Source organism: Lissotriton helveticus, chromosome 7, assembly GCF_964261635.1.
Source record: "Lissotriton helveticus chromosome 7, aLisHel1.1, whole genome shotgun sequence".
Lineage (NCBI taxonomy): Eukaryota > Metazoa > Chordata > Amphibia > Caudata > Salamandridae > Lissotriton > Lissotriton helveticus.
The window spans coordinates 556,567,507-556,588,124 of record NC_136068.1 but is presented as its reverse complement, the minus strand read 5'-3'; the positions used below and the strand labels follow the sequence as shown (position 1 = coordinate 556,588,124).

Genomic DNA, 20,618 nt, shown 5'->3' with positions numbered 1-20,618 from the left:
CACCGCTAGTAAGCGGAGGCAGTCTCTAACAGTCCAGCGCTTGGGGGGCACAGCGGTTCTGGCAGGGTAGCACCTAGAGTTCACAGCGCTTTGGGGGCAGAGCCAAGTGTAGCCTGGAGACATTCAACAGCAGCCCCGGAGCGCAGGGAAGTGCTTAGATGGGGCAGCACTTTTACCTGGTTGATCCCCCAGCAGTCCTCGCGGCAGGTAGGTGGTTTCTTACAGCGCCTGATGGTTCCAGTGCCCTTCTGGTGTAGTTTCTTCGTGGGGGAGAAGGGGGGTTGAGTTGGTGGCTTCAGAGGCAGGATGGTTCCCCTTGGCACACTGGAGGTGGTTCCCTGGGTTCCCCAGCGCTGGGCCAGATCAGCAAGCTCACCTAACTTAGAAAAGCAGTGCCTAGGCCCAGTCAGTCCCAGTGGTGTAGGATCCTCCCCTAGGCCCAACCACCTAAACTCCTGCAGAGGTTCCCCAAGGTCCAGTGGTGCCCCAACTGATAGGCAGGTTTCCCTCATTTCCCCTTATACCCCTAGGTCAGGTGACCACTCTCTAAAGGCGGCAAAGCGTAACCCCATCCCTAGTCTGAAAGGTTCCAGGAGCTTCTAGATTCTAGGCTATGGACTGAGATGGCAGTGTTACTGTATCCTGATGTCCCATCCTGCTCCTGACTACTAGTGTGTGTCTACAAAGGCCACTCCGCAGTAGCAGGGGCCTGTGGCAGCCATGTTGTTGGGAGAGAGCACCTGCACCTCAGCACTATTTGGCAGTGGTAAGGCGCTCAGAGACCTAGGTCCAACAAAAAAGATGGTGGGAAAAACAAGGCAAAGGGCAAAAAAATGGGGTAAGACCACCCTAGGGCTGACAGGTCAAACAGAGTGCATGTGCTCTTTCAATCCTTATGTGATCCAAACAAGGTGGTGTTTGCATAGGTGGCTACAATTCTTAGATAGGCAGCGAAATGATCTGCAGGCCAATCTTGCGGCATATGTGCACCTCAGTGTGTTAGACGAGGCTGGTGAAACTGCAGGTTAAATAGCTTTCTTGAAGATGGGAGTAACAAATCCTGTCCATTGTTTTGTTACTCGGGAGACCAGCTTCCTGCCAAAATAATTATGCAGAGGTAAATTCAGCTGCCATGACAATTGTCCTTGTGTTGTAATTCCATTGCTATAATGCACATGGGTGTTCTGGATTTGTTTATCAAACTTAAGAAAGCATGGAGGGATTTGAGTGTAGTCCTCACCCCAGTTACCTCATCTTGGCAACGTTGACACCAGCCATTCATGAATGTTCTGAAGGGCCATTCCTTTTGGACAGACGTACCAATCAGGCTGCAGCTTTAAGTGGGAGGGTATAAAAGAGGCAGTGCCAGCGCCGCCGCAGGCTCTTTATTCCGGGCAGACCCCAACCCTCTTCTGGCTGTACATTTCACAAGACTCGCTTTGCGCAGTGACACCCATGTGAGTCCTCAGGAAATGCTCCCTGCGGCTCAGTCATTGCTTCCAACCGGCGAAGCGGGCTGGCATCCCTTTGGCACATACGAAGGAGGACGTGTTCCCTAGATCAAGGGTCTAAGGCTCAAGAGCCAGGTGACTTTCCACGTAAGCTAAAGCCTGCAGATGCTCTTCTAACGGGGGAAACAGGTATGCCGTTCCTGCTGAGGCGAATAAACCTTTTTCATGCAGGATCTAGGATGCGTGCCCTGGAACAGAGTAAAAAATATGGTTAAAAATATGAAAACTTGCAAATAAGTTTTATTGACAACCAAACACATTAGCGCCACTTTACACAATTTGCCAGTGAAGCACTACCTTCATTTTCTCTTCTTTCTTTGAACAAGCCATTGTTCACTATTCAACTGATGCCTCTTGGAGTCCCCCCTCGCTTTCCTACTCTTCGTCTCGCTCCTCCCCACTTACTGAAAACTGTAACTTCAACTCTGCATACAATAGAAAGCAAAAGTAAAAACCATTGTCATTTTGAACACCAAGAGTTTTTACTTTCAGAAATGCGAAGTTGATTGCATTACAAATGCTTGTATCTTAGATTTAGCAACTGAAAGCAATTCAGCGTCTCCGCAGCAGGAGCCAGATGGAGTGCTTTAGTACAGGCCTCTCTATCATACACCTGGGTAAAATGTTCACTGCTGTTTCCTAACTAGTTTGGTACGGTCTGGCCAAGCTTTGCTTACTGTGCCGTAAAGGTTATATTGTCTAATTGAGCTGCAGTCTTTCTTATCTGGTACCCTTACTGGCTGTCTACTTGGATCTCACTTCAGGCATTGACTATCTGCTATACCATTTGCATATACATGTGTTTGCCCATTTGTCCCAGTCACTCTATATGCTGTGTCCAAAGGTAATAGTGGGGATATCTCGGCCATTTGCTCATCACCCTTTGCTCACCCGACCCCCAGTAAAACACTTACAAGTGACTGTTGTCCACTGCGTAGCTTTATTATTATACCAAAACCACCATTTCACTTGTGGGTAAAACCTCCCACATTGACCTTTATTAAATTGACCTTTTATTAAATTCACACATAAATGATGCGCTCCATACATATGCGCCACAGGTTAACATGTATATACAATTCAGCATCTTTAGAGGCGTGTTGTACCAGCAGGACACAACACCACCCCCTTACCAAGCACCAGCTACTAGGGTAGGGCCAGAGAGTCCAGGACCACCAGCAGGACGGCCCCCTCTCCCGCCAGCCCAGAGCCGCCATAACTGCCTCCCCTGCTTCAGGGTCGTCCATTTTCCGGCCAAAAAGAGTCCCCGGGCCTTTTCTCTTATCCGGGACCCCGCCACAGGGCAAGAAGCCCCTCTGGCGCTCTTGCCCTCCCCCCACCTAATGCTCTGTTACTTTTCCAAGCTGTAAGGCAATGGCCCCCAGAATTGTTTGCACCAACACTTCCGACCCTGCCTTGGACAAGTGTGTCCCCACTGCCCGGTACTTGTCTGAGGTCAATGTCTGCAGTAAGCTATGTCTGACAACATGTATCCGTGACCCCCTCAACAGTTTTTCGACTTCCCTATTCATTTTCTTCACCGATGTATTCATTGCGGGTGATGGAACATCACCCCCCATACTCTCCGAGTGAGCACCTCCGACCAAATAATTATAGTGCCCGGCAATACCTTCCTGATCCATGTAAGTAGAGAGAATAAGGCCTCCTTGGCTCCCCTCCTGCCCCCAGGGATCATGCTTTCCGCCCCAGTGTGAATAACCAGCACGTCTGGAATGGGCAAACCTTTGTTGAGCGCAGTCTGCAAATGCGCAGAAACATCCTCGGCCCGCTGCCCCTCAAACCCTAACCAATTATGGACAATTCCCAAGGCCCTTTGCGTCTTGTCCACCCCGGACTCTCCAAACCATTGCCCAGCTTCGAGTATGACCGAATCTCCACACCAGCATACTTGCGTCCTCTGACTTGCCACCACTGCGTACGAGGCCAAAAAAGAATAGAAAAGAAAGAGGTGCATAAATACCAATCTGCTGAAAATACCGACACTACCTACACCAGCTGTGGTCGCACATAGCGCTCAAAACACGATGAACTCCACCTGCCCATCTTTTTAATTGCGCTCGATAAGAGTCCCAATTCCGCTGCTGTAGTGGCCGCCCCAATACGGAACAAATGTGATGTGAAATGAGCTATGTCCTCACCCAACAATTCCAGAGCCTGCTTACATATTTGTGTGAACTGGAAACTCGTCAAAGGTGTACCATCTGCGTGCACCAACAGTCTATCGTCATCACATCCTGGCCTAATCTGCAGGAACCTCCCCATCAACATCACCGGGCAGTAACCCGCCCCCTGAACTGCTCTTAGTTGCACCCATACACCTTTGCCCAGCGGGTCTGTTTTTGACCTCCGCACTCTCACCTGCAGTAATTCCGCAGTCACCACCACATCCCCCACAGACATTCCCCCTTGTTTTTCCATCTTGGAGCTTGGCACTAGCTCTGATATCCGGAATGCCCCAAAGAATGCTAAAGAATAGGCTAGTTGCAACAACTGCATCTCATAATGCGACCAACACACCTGTGGTAACATCCCCAAAATATTCACCAACCTTTTGGAATCTATCGGTCTCCTGGTATCCTTCACCCTTGGAGCCAGCCGTTCCCAACCTCTCATAGCCCTTCTAACTCTAAGGTCCTTAGTGGGATCCGCTACTCCTTTTATCCCCGCAAAGAAGGCTATTGCCGACAATTGTCTGCGCACCAGAGTTAAGGACCTTCCCTCCTGTCTCTGGTTAACTATGAACCTGAGCACCCCCAGCGGTGTAAATTCCCCTGCACCCCCTTTTCTCTGTAAGACTGCCATGTAAACCTGCCAAGCCCTGTCATACCTACTCTTAGTCTTGGGCGCAACCGAAGCCGCTATGAGATCTGAAGCAATGGGGCACCAAGTTTCCAAAGGCTTTCCGGGAATGCCGTCATCTGACCATCTGCTTGTGGCAATTGCGCTCTGAATTCTGTCAACTTAAAACGAGACAGCGAGTCAGCCACTGTGTTTACCACACCTGGCACATGCTTGGCAGTAAAATGCTCATTACGCCTGAGGCACTCCCGCACCAACACTTTTAACAAACGGAGTACCCACGGGCATTTTGCCCTTTGGTTGTTCACCGCCAGGACCACTGACATACTGTCTGACCAAAACACAATTCGTTTATTTGTCAGCAATGTACCCCATATCTGAAGCGCCACAATTATGGGAAATAACTCCAGGAATGTGATATTGCGGACCAACCCTCTCCTGAACCAATCCTCCGGCCAATGCTGCATACACCACCTTGTTCCTAGCACTGCCCCAAACCCGACACTGCCCGCTGCATCTGTATAAAGCTCTAATTCTCTATTGTCCTGTGCCGGTTGTTGCCATATCACTGAACCATTGAAGTGCTCCAAGAAATCCCTCCATGTGACCAAATCCTCCTTCACTTCCGCTGTCAGCCTAGTGTGGTGATGTTTTTCCCTCAAACCTGACATTGCCCTGGCTATATTTCTTGAAAAGACCCTGCCCATCGGTATAACTCGCAGTGCGAAATTAAGTTGACCCACCAACACCTGCAATTGATGCAGTGTAACCTTGCGTGCCCTTAAGCATTGGTCCAGAGACCCTTGAAAAGCCTTAATTTTGTCCTGCGGTAATCTGCACACGCCTTCCACTGTGTCTATCTCAATACCCAAGAAAGTCAATTGTGTTGCTGGTCCCTCTGTTTTCCCTGCCGCCAACGGCACCCCCAATGCCTCCGCCATCCGCTGAAAACCCACCAATGCCTCTTGACAATCTGACAAGCCTGCCCGCCCCATAAAAAGGAAATCATGCAAGTAATGCACGATATCCTGCGTGCCCACCGCTTCCTTCACTGTCCATTCCAAAAAACGACTGAATGTTTCAAATATTGCACATGCAATGGAACAACCCATAGGCATACATAAATCCACAAAGAAATTGCCCTCAAATGTAAAGCCTAGCAATCTAGTGTCATCTGGATGCACCGGCAGGAGGCGAAAGGCTGACTCAATATCAGCTTTAGCCATCAGTGCCCCCCCTCCCAATCTCTGCAGTTTCTTAATCGCAGTGTCAAAAGTGGTGTAGTGAACTGTACACAAATCTGGATCCAGCCCCTCATTGACTGACTTGCCCGATGGACTCGACAAGTTGTGTATGAGACGATATTTCCCCACTTCCTTCTTTTGCACCAGCCCCAATGGTGAACCGACCAGGTCCTGCCTTGGCAATGTCGGGAAAGGACCCGCCACCCTCCCCAACGCTATCTCCTTTTAAATTTTTTCCCAAGTCGCTTCTGGGTTCCTCCTCACTGACAATTGATTGCGAGGGGGAGCTGCACTTGGCACTGCAGCAGACGGGATGTGAAAACCATTTTTAAAACCTTCATACAAAAATTGTGCTTCTGCCACCCTCTCATATCTGGCGAGCAGATGTGCTAATATTGGCAGGTGTATGGGAGTAGGCAAGTTCTGATCTTTATTGGGCAGGGCGAGGTTTTGGTTGAGCGGTAGCTGTGGGAGGGCGGTGTTCCTTGGGCTTTCCCCCTTTCTTGAAACACTTAATCTCTGGGTGCCCGAACATCCCACAGAAGGAGCAAATGTGCTTGAACTTACATGCTGTTCCTCTATTACATTCATTCTTGTTGAATTGCCAACATGCTTGCTTCTTGTCCCCGGCTCCCCTGTCTCCCCGAAAGGAATGTGTTGGCTTGCTAACTGGCAGCGCCGAATAAAACTCCCCATGCCATATATTAATCTCCCGCTGGTCCCATGCTACTTCAGACCTCACTGCTTTCATCTGCCTGAACTTTGTGTCATATTGCAACCAGGCCGTCCCCTGAAATTCTTAAGCTGCCCCATGAATCAATGACATGTAGCTTATCAACTGGGCTGCCAATGCAGGGAACCGCTCGACCATAATCGCTGCGTAAATAGCAAACCCAGTCACCCAGTTCTTCAACGACCATTCCACCCAAACCTTCTTTTGTTTCAGTTCCCCATCTTTACCCGACCTGGACTTCCCCGGGACCACGCCTGCATTAATCAAATCAAAGACATCCACATATTCCCCTTTAAAGATCTTCTCCCTTGTATCTGCAGGCACATGCCAAGTTATACTTGCTGACGGTGACACTGCCAATGAAGCTGAACCGTATAACACCGGGCTATGTAGTAAAGGAGTGTGCACCGATGCCACCGTCGCCGGGGGGGGCGGTGTTGTCACTGTAACTATCCCCGACCCCACAGCCCCTGCGTTACTCACTGGGCCCTGAGCCGTGGTAGCCACCACCATTGGCGATTGCAATACTCCCCCTGACTGGACCCACACCTGAGCCACCCCACCACCTTGTGTCGCCACCACAGGGGCCTGTATTGTTTCCACCGGAGTCCGCGATACCGTACCAGACGCGGCTCCCCCCTCCCCCTGTACCCCCGTATTTGCCTGGCTACTAGCCCCCCCGGCTGACCCTGCTGTCAGTACCGCACTCTGTGTAGGCCCCCCCATAAGGGACAACCCGCCTTCTTCTGAGCCTGTTTGCGCGCGCACATCAGTCACCCGCATATTGTCCGTGACCACCAGGGGCTGGCCCACTGCCATTGCCTCACCTGGAAGGGTCGCTTGCGGTTCCGAGACCCGCTTGGTTTTCTCCTGATGCGAGTCTTTAAAGCGAATAGGCGTCCGCCGTACGCGTTTTGGCAGGGGAGGCTCCTGCTGCCCGCTTGTTCCTTCATCCTGAGATAGGGTCTTCAGGGCCCAATCGATACCTCCTTTCTTTGCGACCTCCCACAATGCCGCCAACGAGCGGAATTCCTCTGTTGATGCTGGGGCCTCCTTGCCCCCCCCCAGTGTCCTTTTGGGCGGCATCCCGTCTACTAAGAAAAAGAAAGCACAATTATTAACTGGTCAAAACTTCCATGCCCCTTCAACAGGCCTCGCACCGGCGCGCCTCTTTTCCTCATGTCGGCCATGCCCCTCTTAACCGTGCACCAGAGATACTCACCGCCCTAGTGCCCTCCGTCTACTGGTTAAGTTCCCCAGGGGTATCGCGCTCACCCCCCCAGACAATGACGTAACCTGGCATGCCTATCAATCCCTTTTTGACATGCCAGCAGATCCAATTTGGACTCGTCCCCGCCCTCCCAGGCTAGCATGCTTGCTCGCGCCATTCTGCTTGATTGTCTACCTGAACACATACCCACCATTGTCGCGCTCCTTCCTTAATTTATGCCCCCATTAGGCCTCCCACCGTTATAAACATAATTTGCTGCCATAAGGCGTCTTCTTGTGAATTGCATTCCATGTTGACTCACTAGCGGCATTATGCTGTAATTGTATCTATTGCCACTTTAGGCTCCTGCAACTTAACGTTTGTTTTTACCATATTTTGTACTCTTGCGATTTCCCCCTCTTTAATCATTACTGTGCCAATTTGTGAAACGCTCTGACACTTTCCGGTCACATCGGCGCTATATAAATCGAATGCAGAGCCCCGTTTGTGCAACCCGCTGCGCTTCCTACACTATGGCTATTGTGACACGCTCTGGCACCTTTGGGTAAAGTCCGCACTATATACAAGAGAAGTTAGCGCCACTTCTGTGCCCGGGCCACGCTTCCTTTGCTGCGCCCATTCTGAAGTGATCTGACACATTTATGCAACTTCAGCGCCATAAAATTGAAGGCAGTCACTCCGCGCAACCGGCCGTGCCTCCACAGCTGTGCCTAATGTAACGAGCTCGGACACCTTCAGGTAACTTCCGCGCTATAAAACATGAAAAACGGCGCCCCCTCCGTGCCCAGGCCCACCGCTGTGCCTATTATGAAGCGCTCTAACACCATCCGCTATATGGCGCCACCGCTGTGCAACCGGGCCAAATCGGAGACAAAACTACCACCCCCCACATACACAGATACGGGCACACGCGCTCTACCATCTCGTTTAGCACTCTTACACCTCCGTGACTTCTGCGCTACAAACTCGGATACAACGCCACCTGTATGCTACCGGGCCCCGCTTCCCTGCATTCATATAAACCAAATAACCCGCCCCACCAATTCACACATTTTTTGGACATTATTGACCGGCCTCGAACCCTGCTCTCTTCTGCCCATTGACCGGAGACTCTCTTTGTATGCCCCACGGCCCGCCAGCATCCACACCTCTCCTTGCCACGCTATGGCCTCTCACCTTCGGATTGAACCCGTGCCGCCGGGCCTGTCCCTTCACTGCACGGCAACTGTTGCTCCGGCTGGCCTCCCTGTGCTGAAGGCGAGAGACAAAGAGGGCTACTCCCTGGGGCACTGCAAATTTAATACCTTGGGGAGGGGAGGGCTCCCAGACGCCCACCTGCCATCTCACATTACTGTGAGACCCTCCCCATGAGAGTAGCCTGGAGAATCGAAACTCTCCGTAGTAGCCTGGAGAATCGAAACTCTCCCGCCAGGCATGGAATCCCACTAAAGGCCCCCCTCCCTTAGCCGCGGGGGTGGCCTCGCAATTGTGCCTATTTACACCACGTGTCAATGAGTGCATGCGCTCCTTCAATCCTTATGTGATCCAAACAAGGTGGTGTTTGCATAGGTGGCTGCAATGCTTAGATAGGCAGTGAAATGATCTACAGACCAATCTTGCGGCATATGTGCACCTCAGTACGGCGAGGCTGGTGAAACTGCTACGGTGGACAACAGGTTAAATAGCTTTCCTGAAGATGTGAGTACCAAATTCCATCTATTGTTTTGTTACTCGGGAGACCAGCTTCCTGCCAGAATAATTATGCAGAGGTGAATTAAACTGCAATGACAATTGTGCTTGTGTTGTAATTCCATTCCTACTATGCACATGGGCGTTCTGGATTTGTTTGTCAAACTTGAATGAAGAAAGCTTGGAGGGATTTGAGTGTAGTCCTCACCCCAGTAACCTCATCTTGGCAACGATGGCACATCACTTATAGTTAATCTTTACTTGCATTATATGTGAAATATAGAGAAGTTCATGTATGTGAAGAACGGGCCCTATTTACATTCTGTAGAAGTGTTTCAGATATTAAGGCCTGCAGTTAAAAGTGCACCCAGTCTCAATGGATGCTCAATATTTAGCTAGCTGTGCCTAGATCACCTGCTGCATCTCAGTATAGTATTGTGCCTCTGAAACCGATGCAGCTTTTGCACCAGGCACCCGTCAGCACATTAGTCCCATTTTGCCTCATGTTATCACACCCTCTATTATGCAGGGCTCTTGAAACTGAACTGACAACTAATAAATATATACATTGAAAATGCCTTAAGGGACAAAGTTGTGTAAAAATTAAAGTAGCTACCTTCTTTGCCGTGTAGACGGCATTCTCAGTATTCATGGCAGGGATAAACACATCCCATTCTCAAATTGTCAAGCTAATAAATTCCCCACGGTATTTCTAGCCTAGGTATGTCCATGCTAGAGCCAAACATTCCTTTATAAATGTTGGACTTCATCAGAGCAGGCAGGTGACGTATTGCCTACCATTGCTTCAGCCAAACTTTGTATAGGGTCATAAGGAAAGTTCTTCCAATTGTATTTATGTATCTGTATGTGGTTGTATTTGTGCCTCTGTATTGTGTGCATGTGACGTGACACACACTTAGATGAACAGCCGTGGGAGCCCAAGCTGTGTGTCATAATAGAATGTATGCATTCTATAACCACTTGTTGTGCTCTTATTAGTAGGATTCATGGGGTACTCTTAACAGGTATCCCGGACCTCTCCCTTAGAACCAACCCATCAGCATCATAACATCAGGGATGGAGCTCACTCAGAGCTGGTGTTGCTACAGTATTTACAAATGTCCGGTAAGACTCTACTGAACCTTTGGTTTACCATCAGCTAGCTTGACCTCACTCAATAGTGGCAGGATTAAAGCTAAGCATGGGCGTAAAATCCGTTACGCTCGCGGATTTTTCGTATTTTCGGAGAATCCGCAAACCGCGAACTCTCGCGGATGCGGCGAGAATACGCAAAATCCGCGCGAAGCGGATTTTTTGTTTGTGTTCGCACTGCTCGCGCTGCTCGCGGTCCGCGGCGCGGGCAGGAACAATCTTGCACTAGCGAAAGTACAAAAATTACTTAGTAAAGGAAGTGGCCCAGTCTCCAACTTCCTGTTCCTGTCCAGCAAGCTCCTCCCATAGGGGTGGGGTGAAGGAAGTGCCCCAGTCTCCAACTTCCTGTTCCTGTCCAGCAAGCTCCTCCATTTCCTGGCCACTTTTCGATCATTCTTGACTGGGAAGGATTACTTTTTGTGGTTGCTGCTGGATATTTGGATTTGAGGCTTTTTGGATTACTTTTGGATTCGAATTTTGATTTCACAAAGAAGTAAGTTGATGTTGTTTGTTTGTGGTGATTTTTGTGTGTGTTGTTTTTTTTCGACTTTTTGGGGGGGAAAATCTGCAAGTTCGCGAGCTGAGGATGTTTTTGCTTGTGTTCGCACTGCTCGTGTCCCGCGCAGCAACAATCTCGCACTCGCGAAATTGTAAAAATTACAATTCTGCTGCACATGAATTGAAAACCACCAGGCTTATTTATGGGTGCATGGATGATACAACTGTTTTGTTGAAATTATTTTTGTTAACATGATTCTGGCCAGGGCATGGATGACATTGGATTGTGCTGATTTTTGTGTGTTTTAGGACTTTTTGGGGTGGTGTTGGGGGCTTGCTATGGGGGTGGGGGCCATTTTATTGTCTGGTCCCGTGTGGGTGGGGGTCTAGGGGCCATTTGTAAGTTGTGTGCTTTGTGCCATAGGCCTGCACCCACTGTGCTCTGATGTCATCCATTATGCCCAGGGGGGCCCAGAATCGGTCTGTTCGCGGATTTTGTGGGTTTTTGCCACGTTCGCGCCGTGAAGCAACAATCTCGCACTCGCGAAATTGTAAGAAATGCAATTTTGCACCGGAAAACCACCAGCAGGCAGCATAAGCCTTCTGAAAATGGATGGATGGCATTGGATTGTGGTGATTTGATTTGTGTTGTGTGTTTTCACTTTTTGGAGTAGGGGTTGGGTGCTGGCTATGTTGGTGGTGGCCATTTTGAGGCATGGTCCTGGCCATGTGGATGGGGGGGTCAAGCGGCCATTTTGAAGGCAGGCAGTGAGCTTTGAGACATAGGCCTACACCCATTGTGCCTTGCTTTCACCCATTGTGCCCAGGCGGAGTCAGGGGTACATGAAAGCACAACCCTCTGTGTGTGTGCTCTCTTGGATCAATGTTAAATTCCTGTTTCCCAAAAATTTAGCAAATCCTAATTCTGAAAATTCCATATTGTGTGGTGTGCACGTGTGTATTCATAAATGCCTACTTGCTAACTGTTTATTCAAGCGCTACATATGCAACATTTATATTTACTGATGTTCCTCTGTCTTCGTTTGCGTTTAGGTGCACAAAACTACGCATCATCATCGTTGAGCATCAGTGCCAGGAAGAAGTGCTGCTGCGGCCTGTTGTTCCGACATCTGAAGAAGATGGCTCCAAAAAGAGGTGCCCGTAGGTCCTCTTCCAAGAAAGATGTCTCTACTAAGGAGAAGAAGAAGCAAGTGGCACCACTTACCAAGGCGACTGGTTGCTCAACCAAGACATTTTTTGGGCAACAACAACCAAAAAAACAAAGGCCCACCATGAGTGCTGCACAGGTAGCCTGTTTAGTTGTTGAATCACCAACGACCAGTGATGTTGGATCATCGCAAGAAAGTAGCAGCACGCCATCAACACAGGTTTTAACTCATCTCACAAGTACTATTCAACAACCAAAGCCGCAACAACAACTGCATGGGCTACTAGTACAAGCAGAAGTACATGCGCAAGGAGCTGTCCGAGAAGGAGCTGTCCGAGAAGGAGCTGTCCGAGAAGGAGCTGTCCGAGAAGGAGCTGTCCGAGAAGGAGAAGGCCGAGAAGGAGCTGTCCGAGAAGGAGCTGTCCGAGAAGGAGCTGTCCGAGAAGGAGAAGGCCGAGAAGGAGCTGTCCGAGAAGGAGAAGGCCGAGAAGGAGAAGGCCGAGAAGGAGAAGGCCGAGAAGGAGAAGGCCGAGAAGGAGCTGTCCGAGAAGGAGCTGTCCGAGAAGGAGAAGGCCGAGAAGGAGAAGGCCGAGAAGGAGAAGGCCGAGAAGGAGCTGTCCGAGAAGGAGAAGGCCGAGAAGGAGAAGGCCGAGAAGGAGAAGGCCGAGAAGGAGAAGGCCGAGAAGGAGCTGTCCGAGAAGGAGAAGGCCGAGAAGGAGAAGGCCGAGAAGGAGAAGGCCGAGAAGGAGAAGGCCGAGAAGGAGAAGGCCGAGAAGGAGAAGGCCGAGAAGGAGAGGTCCATGGAGACTTGCAAGTAGAGGTCAGTGAAGATGGCCATGGAGCGGTGCAAGTGCCCACAATGGATGTTCTTCCAGAAGTAGGGGCACAGGAGGAAATTGACTTTGGAGCCGGGGTATCATGTCAGGAAGACGAAGCCACTCCTCCTGATGATTCATTTTCTCCCAGCTCCCCAGCAAGGAAAAGATCAAGGAGGGTGTGTAGAAGTTCCTCTTCAAGCCCCGCTCCATCAGATGATGATCTGGATCTGGATTGGCAACCATCTCCGACGTCTGAGAGGGAGGCACACCATGAGCTGCGAAAGGTATCAAATGTTAAAAGGAAGGGCCCCGGAAAGCTCATACTTATGGATCCGAACGTCGGACTTGATGAAGTGGTGCATTCTGATGTTGTTGAAGAGGATGACAGCAATGACCTAGTCATCACACATGTCAGTCCAGCCACACCGGCCATGCAGCAGACAGACATTTACACCCTATCCCGACGTCATGCTGAGCGTGACCCTGGCGACGTGCCACTGGTAGCACCACCAACGCAGTCAAGTAGTACCACAAGTTCAACAAAACCTACAGCTCCCATATTTTCTCCCCGGAGGGGGACTCCATCCAGCTCGACTCCCTCAAGTAAGGTTGCTGCAATAATTGCACAACCCAGTAGATGTCTGCAAGGCTCATCCACCACTGCTTCATCTGGCATTGGCAGCAGTATCACCTCGTGCGGCAAAACCAGAAGTTTCCAGTCCCCAGTTTGGAACTTTTTTAGTGTCCATGAAAAATATGATAACATAGCCGTTTGTTGCATTTGTAAGACTAGCGTTAGCCGTGGTAAGACTGGTACCAACTATGGAACCGGAGGCCAGATAGGTCATCTTGAAAGAAAGCACGCTGTCGAATGGTTTCCGCACCTAGCAAACGTCAAGGGAAAGCGATCCCAAAGGGCAAGTGGCCAAAATATACCCATAGTAGGTGTTTCATCTGAAGATGATGGGGAGGTAGAAGAAGCGTCAGACATGTGTCCGGTTGCACCCAGTACCCCTTGCAGCACCACACCCTCCGTAACACATAGCAGGCACACTGAGAGTCTGGGAGACACACCAATGCGGAAAATGTCAACACTGATCAGAAGTGGGTCGAAGAAGGCATCAGCATCATCCCGTAAATTTGTCCAGCGCACCATTTCAGCCATGTTCTCCTCAGATGCGCAATTTCAACGCAACCACCCAACTGTACGCCTCTATAACACTAAGCTGGCAAAAATGCTAGCGGTGGACCTTCTCCCTTTTTCGTTTGTCGAAGGTGTGGGTTTCCTTGAACTCGTGGCAACATTGGCCCCTAAATGGAAGGTTCCTAGCCGGTACTATTTTGCCAGGGTTGCTGTTCCAGCACTACACAAAGAGGTGCTTGAGTTGGTGGGGGCAGCTTTGCAGAAGAGTGCTGTTCACACTATACACCTGACAACAGACATGTGGACCAGTTGCGCAGCCACTGATTACATGTGCATCACTGCACACTGGGTCTCTTTTTCAGGGGTTATTAAACAGATAAATGCAGGTGGTGACTTGGTCGAGATTTTTAAGGGTGCTCGTAAACATGCAACATTAGCCATGTTTGGCATGGAGAAAAGTCATACTGCAGTCAACATTTTGGCTGACTTTAACAAAAAGGTCTTGCAATGGCTGCGCCCAAGACATTGCAAGGTTGGTTATGTTTCTACAGATAATGGCAGCAATGTAGTTAGGGCCATGGCGGACGGTTTCTATTTCAGAGTGCCGTGTTTGGCGCACTGTATCAACCTTGTTGCGAAAATTTTTTGAAAAAAGAACTTGCAGTCGACAAAACACTGACCATCTGCAGAAGAATATGCACACATTTCAACCATTCTTTTAAGGCCCGGAAGGAGCTGAGGCGCAAGCAAAATGAACGTAGAATGCCAGTGAAAGCACTTATCCAGGAGGTGGCAACACGTTGGAACTCAACCTTCTACATGCTTGAGCGTCTGCATGAGCTGTTTCCAGTAGTCAATGAGTATTTCTACAACCTGGGTGGTGATACGACAGGAATGATACTAGCGGTGGAGCAATGGCAGCTAGTTAAAAGCCTGACAGACATGCTTCGGCCTTTTGAGGTCTTCACGCGTGACGTGAGCAGGGAGGACTGTTCTTTGAGCAAAGCTATCCCACTGTTGCTGAAGCTCGAGCACCAAGTCAAGGTGGTGTCTTCACAATTAAAGGACGTTGGAAAGAACGAAGCACATGAGTTGGCGCAGAGATTATTACAACGCCTAGTTAGCAATGAACGGCTTGTAAATATCAAGAAACAACAGCACTACATTTGTGCTACTATTCTGGATCCACGTTACAAAAAGCCATTGTTTGGCAAAGTAATAATTCCTTTTGAAACATCGGATGTTACAGAGTACAAAGGTTGGCTAGCTCAGTCAGCCATTCGTTTTGAAATAGAACGGAAGGAAACTGTAGGAGAAGACAGTACTACTAGTGAATCAGCAGGCGATCAGGCGTCCCAAAAAAGCACTTCACCATCTGTGCCTGTGGCAGAAGTGAGTGACTTTCCCTCTGAGCCGTTAACCACACCAGCAACCGTATCATCTGCACCAGGCGCATGCGATATGTCTGAAGCGAGTTGGCTAACTCAGCTAGGGTTTCCTGGTCCTAGAAAGGACACAGAAGTGCAAAGTACAGGAATCCGGGAGGACATTCTTTCAATGGTGCAGGCCTATCTGGATGACTCAACAGAGGTCAATATTACTGAGGACCCATTGGCGTATTGGCATGGGAAAAGAAAAATATGGCGAGAGCTCACCAACCTGGCTATCAATTACTTGTCTTGCCCACTCGCAAGCGTGTCTTCAGAACGTGTTTTTAGTTCTGCTGGTGGCATTGTGACTTCCAAAAGGTCCCGCCTCTTGCCCGCAAATGTGGAGCGGCTCACCTTGATAAAGATGAACCAGCACTTCATACCACCAGATTACAGAGTACGAGAATGCACGCAGGAAGAAGAGGACACCGCCCTACCCGAGGAAAGTTCTCCTCAGTTACCAGAAGTAACCCCGACTGATGATTTAGCAGAGTATGAGGACGAGTTCTGCTTCCCTGACAGCGAGTTCTGAAAATGACTCAATCATTCATTAATTGTAAATAGTCCTCCTTATTCACTTTTATTCCTGTGTGTCTGTCTTTCTTTAGCAAGTGCTTCATCACATTCCCAACAAAACTGTAATCAACCAATAAAACAACAAGCCCATCAACAGAACTATCTTGATTTTGATGCCGCAGCATTCCTCAGGTTCACAACAGTTAGTTGACAAGAACTCAGTCCTGGTCGTCTATCCTGAGTCCTCCTCCTCCAGACTCACCCTATCCATTACCCATAATGCTGATGCCTGGATTCTGCACAATGAAGAAATGAAGAAATGAAGAAATGAAGGAGCCAGCCCTCAAACACAAATTACAGGTAAGATAAGCTTTTGGATGGTAGGTAGTATAATGGAGTATTCGGAGAGGCGAGAGAGTGACAGTGGTACTAGCAGCAAAGTCCTAGGGCTCTTGAATTAACAAACTCTGTGACAGGCATTTACTTAGGAAAACATTTGGCCTATTGCACGTGAACGTGTAGGCGTTATATTGCTCGCTTGCCTGTCTCAGGGGTGCTGTCTCTGGGGCTTCTAGGTTTTAGGGTTGTGTCAGCACCGCTACCACATTTCTAATGTTGATTGCTTTTGATTTGCAGAAAATCCACGCCGGGAAACTCCAGTTGTGGCCCTGCTGCAGAACGCGTTAGGACTCTGTGAATTCCAGGTGGAGCCAGCCCTCAAACACAAATTACAGGTAAGATAAGCTTTTGGATGGGAGGTAGTATAATGGAGTATTCAGAGAGGCGAGAGAGTGACAGTGGTACTAGCAGCAAAGTCCTAGGGCTCTTGAATTAACAAAGTCTGTGACAGGCATTTACTTAGGAAAACATTTGGCCTATTGCACGTGAACGTGTAGGCGTTATATTGCTCGCTTGCCTGTCTCAGGGGTGCTGTCTCTGGGGCTTCTAGGTTTTAGGGTTGTGTCAGCACCGCTACCACATTTCTAATGTTGATTGCTTTTGATTTGCAGAAAATCCACGCCGGGAAACTCCAGTTGTGGCCCTGCTGCAGAACGCGTTAGGACTCTGTGAATTCCAGGTGGAGCCAGCCCTCAAACACAAATTACAGGTAAGATAAGCTTTTGGATGGGAGGTAGTATAATGGAGTATTCGGAGAGGCGAGAGAGTGACAGTGGTACTAGCAGCAAAGTCCTAGGGCTCTTGAATTAACAAACTCTGTGACAGGCATTTACTTAGGAAAACATTTGGCCTATTGCACGTGAACCAACACGATGACAGTGTTCAGTTAAATGAAATTACTGCAAAACCACCACCCACCCAGCTCAAAAGTAGTAAAAAAACAGGTATGCTCAGATAAAGTTTGAAAAAGTATATTTATATCCCTAACAAAATAATCTCCCGCAAGACCCTCCCTAACCCCAACAAATAGTCCTCAAAAGTCCCCAAAAAACCCAACTCCCAATTCCCACCCCCCAAAAGTCTCAAAAAAAGGGGCAAGGGACACTCTAGGGATGCAAGCTGGTAAGTTTGGCCTCCAGGGCATCATGCTTTAGGGCCAGGGCATCATATTTTTCTTGGAGGATGGCTTGCTCTAGGCGGAGGCCCTCCACCACATTTTGAAATTTGTGCCATTTCTGGACCTCCGCCTCTAGGTCTGACACTCTGCGGAGTGCACGGCGCAAGCGACCTTTAACAGTGCTGCGAGGTGCAGCTTTTGCTGCTCGGCGGTGGCGTCTTCCGGCACGGCTCCGGTTCGCTGGAGCACTGTGCTTACCGGCAGAACGTGGGGTAACAGAGGAGGATGTAGACGATGTTAAGTTGGATGCACTGGAGTGCGTGTCATCCCCCTCGAGTTCCACCAGTCGCCGATATTCGGCAACAGTTGCTTCCAGCCTCCGTTGCCGGGCCAGTACAGCCAGCATACTCCTCGTTGGTTTGGAGGTTTTAGTATTGCCAACTATATGAAGAAAGAAAGACATAATCTGTAAGCAATGCTCTTTAGGAATATGATTAACACAAAATGATTCAGCAGGAAGTTGTGTCACAGTACAACTAGCAACTAGCCAGGGCAGTACAAAACTATTCAGGCCAGTATCATGGGCGTCCGCAGGGAGGGGCGCTTGAATCACCATTTCCCTTCCCACAACTCACTTGTATCCTTGGTTTGGTGCTCTTTCATATGAAAGAGATGTGGCAGAAGTGAGTGATTTTTCCTCTGAGCCGTTAACCACACCAGCAACCGTATCATCTGCACCAGGCCCAGGCGATATGTCTGTTTCCCTCCCTCTCTCTCTCTCTCTCTCTCTCTCTCTCTCTCTCTGTCTCCCTCTTTCTGTCTCCCTTTGTCTCCCTCTACCTCGCTGTCTCTCTCTCTCTGTCTCCCTCCCTCACCCTTCCTCTGGCTCCCTCCCTCTCTATCTCTCCTTCTGTCTTCCTCTCTCTCTGTCTCTGCCTCTATCTGTCTTTCGGTCCCAGCCTGCTGTAATTACCATATTGTAATTTGTCACTGGGCCACCACTGGATACACATCATATCCTATCTAAGAGTCAGATAGTACCATGATCCAGCTTACCTGTACTCGCCACCGCCACTGTCTCCTTCCTCACAGTCTGTACTTCTTCTTGGTCCGACTCCTCTAGCGCCGCCTCCTCCCCAGATTGACCCTCGGACTCCGAGTCAATGATGACCACATCCGAGCTGGCCCCGCCACCAGATGTTCCACCTACAAAGTAGATTTAAGAATGTTAGATTACACCACTCCACTAGTATTTGGTCTATGAATGAAAAAATGTGAAAACAACTGAAAAATTAATTGACTGTCTACTCTAGTCTAAAGTAAATGTCCCTCCTTCCAGGGAAAGCTGTTGTCTTGCTTAATTTTTTTGTCACAATTGTTGAATGCTTGCTTAATTTTAACACACATTATTTTTCTCTGAACAGACAGAAACTGGACTTCTAAGGACAAGAGGAACATCAACTTGAAACCAGGTGAAAGCTCGGCTCGACCACAAGAAATTTCTACCAATCCAGTACTCATCAACTCTGCACCAAGCACTTTTCCATTTCCAACTAACTTTATTTTAATATATGTGTTTACTTAAACTTTTAATAAAGCTTTTAAACTTGAATTGACTCTGTAGTTTTTCCTCCAGAGAGTCCAGACTAGAGTGACTGAGCGAAAAGTTTTGCAATTTTTGGAAGGAGGAATCTGTGCTGCTGACACTACCAGGTTTATTTATACAGTGTGCCAAACACGCCACTCTGAAATATTATTACTCTGGTCTTTGGTGTCCATAGTTCGGTTTGTGGAGAATTGTCCCTGCAACAGTAGGATTATTGATTTTGCTCCTATCTAAACACTATTTCGAAACAATTAAATTAGGAATGCTTGGACAACAATAGGTCCTCTATATTTAAATGAAAACTTACTGGGGCCAGCAAAGGAGCACTCGCCGCCCTGGCCTGCATCCTCCTCCTTTGGAGCCACTGCTGCATCAGATTTTTCGGTCCGCTTGCCCCTGGGCGGACCTGACGTACAACATGAAAGAAATAACAGAAAACATTGATGATTGCTGCTTGCCGATGTCCTTGTCAACCAAATCAAACATTTAGAAAGAACAAGAACCTACTATTTCATCCAAAAAGAGGGCTACAAAGGAAGGACTGCACCTGAGCCTCTACTCTAGGGGCAGATTTACAAGCCCCTTGCAGCTCTTCTGCTCCATTCTTGCGTCAATTTTGTGACGCAGCGCCACAAGAGAGGCGCCATGGTCTGGCGTATATTAACAACGTGACGCATATGGGAGATGCATCCCATTCTAAAACCCTGCGCCATTAGGGAGCATTCCATCGCAAGGGATGGCGTTCCTGCGCAGGAACGCATGCTAAAAGTGGCTATGGGGAATATATAACATTTCAATCAGTCATTTAGGACAATGATGCGTCACTGAAACCCTGCTCCTGCATGAAGCAGACTTACGGCTTGACGCAGCATTGCTGGAGCTGCGCCATCGTTGCAACGCAACTCCATCAAAGAGCCGCCTTTACGGCACCGATGCGTAACGCTTCGGTGACGTTTTGGGACCATGGTGTGCCGCATTGTAAATACGGCGCACCATGGGTGGTGCTGCCGTGCCACACACTTTGCAGGGATGCGCAGGTAATTGCTAATCTGACACTTACGGGCATACTTACGAGTTCTGAGCTGGACACCTCCAGATGTGCACCAGAACAAATACGTAACGCAAAACTAACCTTGCGTCACGGCAGATGCGCCGCTATTACAATGCGGCAAACCCTGGCGCAAGGGTAGGCAGATGCGTAACGCATCTCGTGACGAAATAGGGGCGCATCTCTAGAGTCGCTTCGCGGGCGCAATGCAACTATAGCAGTGCTCAGGGCTGCCCAATACTCTACATACCGCATCAGTCCTTACGCCTGCTTCAAGCAAGCAGGCATAAAGAATTGACATAGCAGCGTCGCGGAAGTGCCTGCGTTAAATCTTGTAGATTTCACGCAGGCACTTTTGCGAGGCACACATCTGCCTGACCGGCACCACCCACCCCCCACTCCCCCCCTGCGTGGGAACGCACCCATTGAGGCGCAGGCCCAGGCATTCACGTGGCGCATCTCCTTAGATGCATCACGTTGTACATGACTCGCAG

General features: G+C 49.2%; 2 protein-coding genes across 2 annotated transcripts in view; both read left to right on the top strand.

Annotated features, from left to right (window-relative positions):
• Positions 1 to 20,618, top strand: part of LOC144769176 (uncharacterized) — a 604,739-nt gene that overhangs the window by 259,573 nt on the left and 324,548 nt on the right. The gene's annotated exons all lie outside the window — the stretch shown is intronic.
• LOC144766886 (zinc finger BED domain-containing protein 6-like) lies at positions 12,808 to 16,671 on the top strand. Its single transcript, XM_078650592.1, has 2 exons — positions 12,808 to 16,314; positions 16,591 to 16,671. The coding sequence occupies exon 1, from the start codon at positions 14,771 to 14,773 to the stop codon at positions 15,968 to 15,970; it is 1,200 nt and encodes a 399-aa protein (XP_078506718.1). The 5' UTR covers positions 12,808 to 14,770; the 3' UTR covers positions 15,971 to 16,314; positions 16,591 to 16,671.

What these genes read in the sequence shown, in the direction of transcription:
- LOC144766886 (XM_078650592.1), top strand. Translation starts at nt 14,771, where the DNA reads ATGCCAGTGAAAGCACTTATCCAGGAGGTGGCAACACGTTGGAACTCA.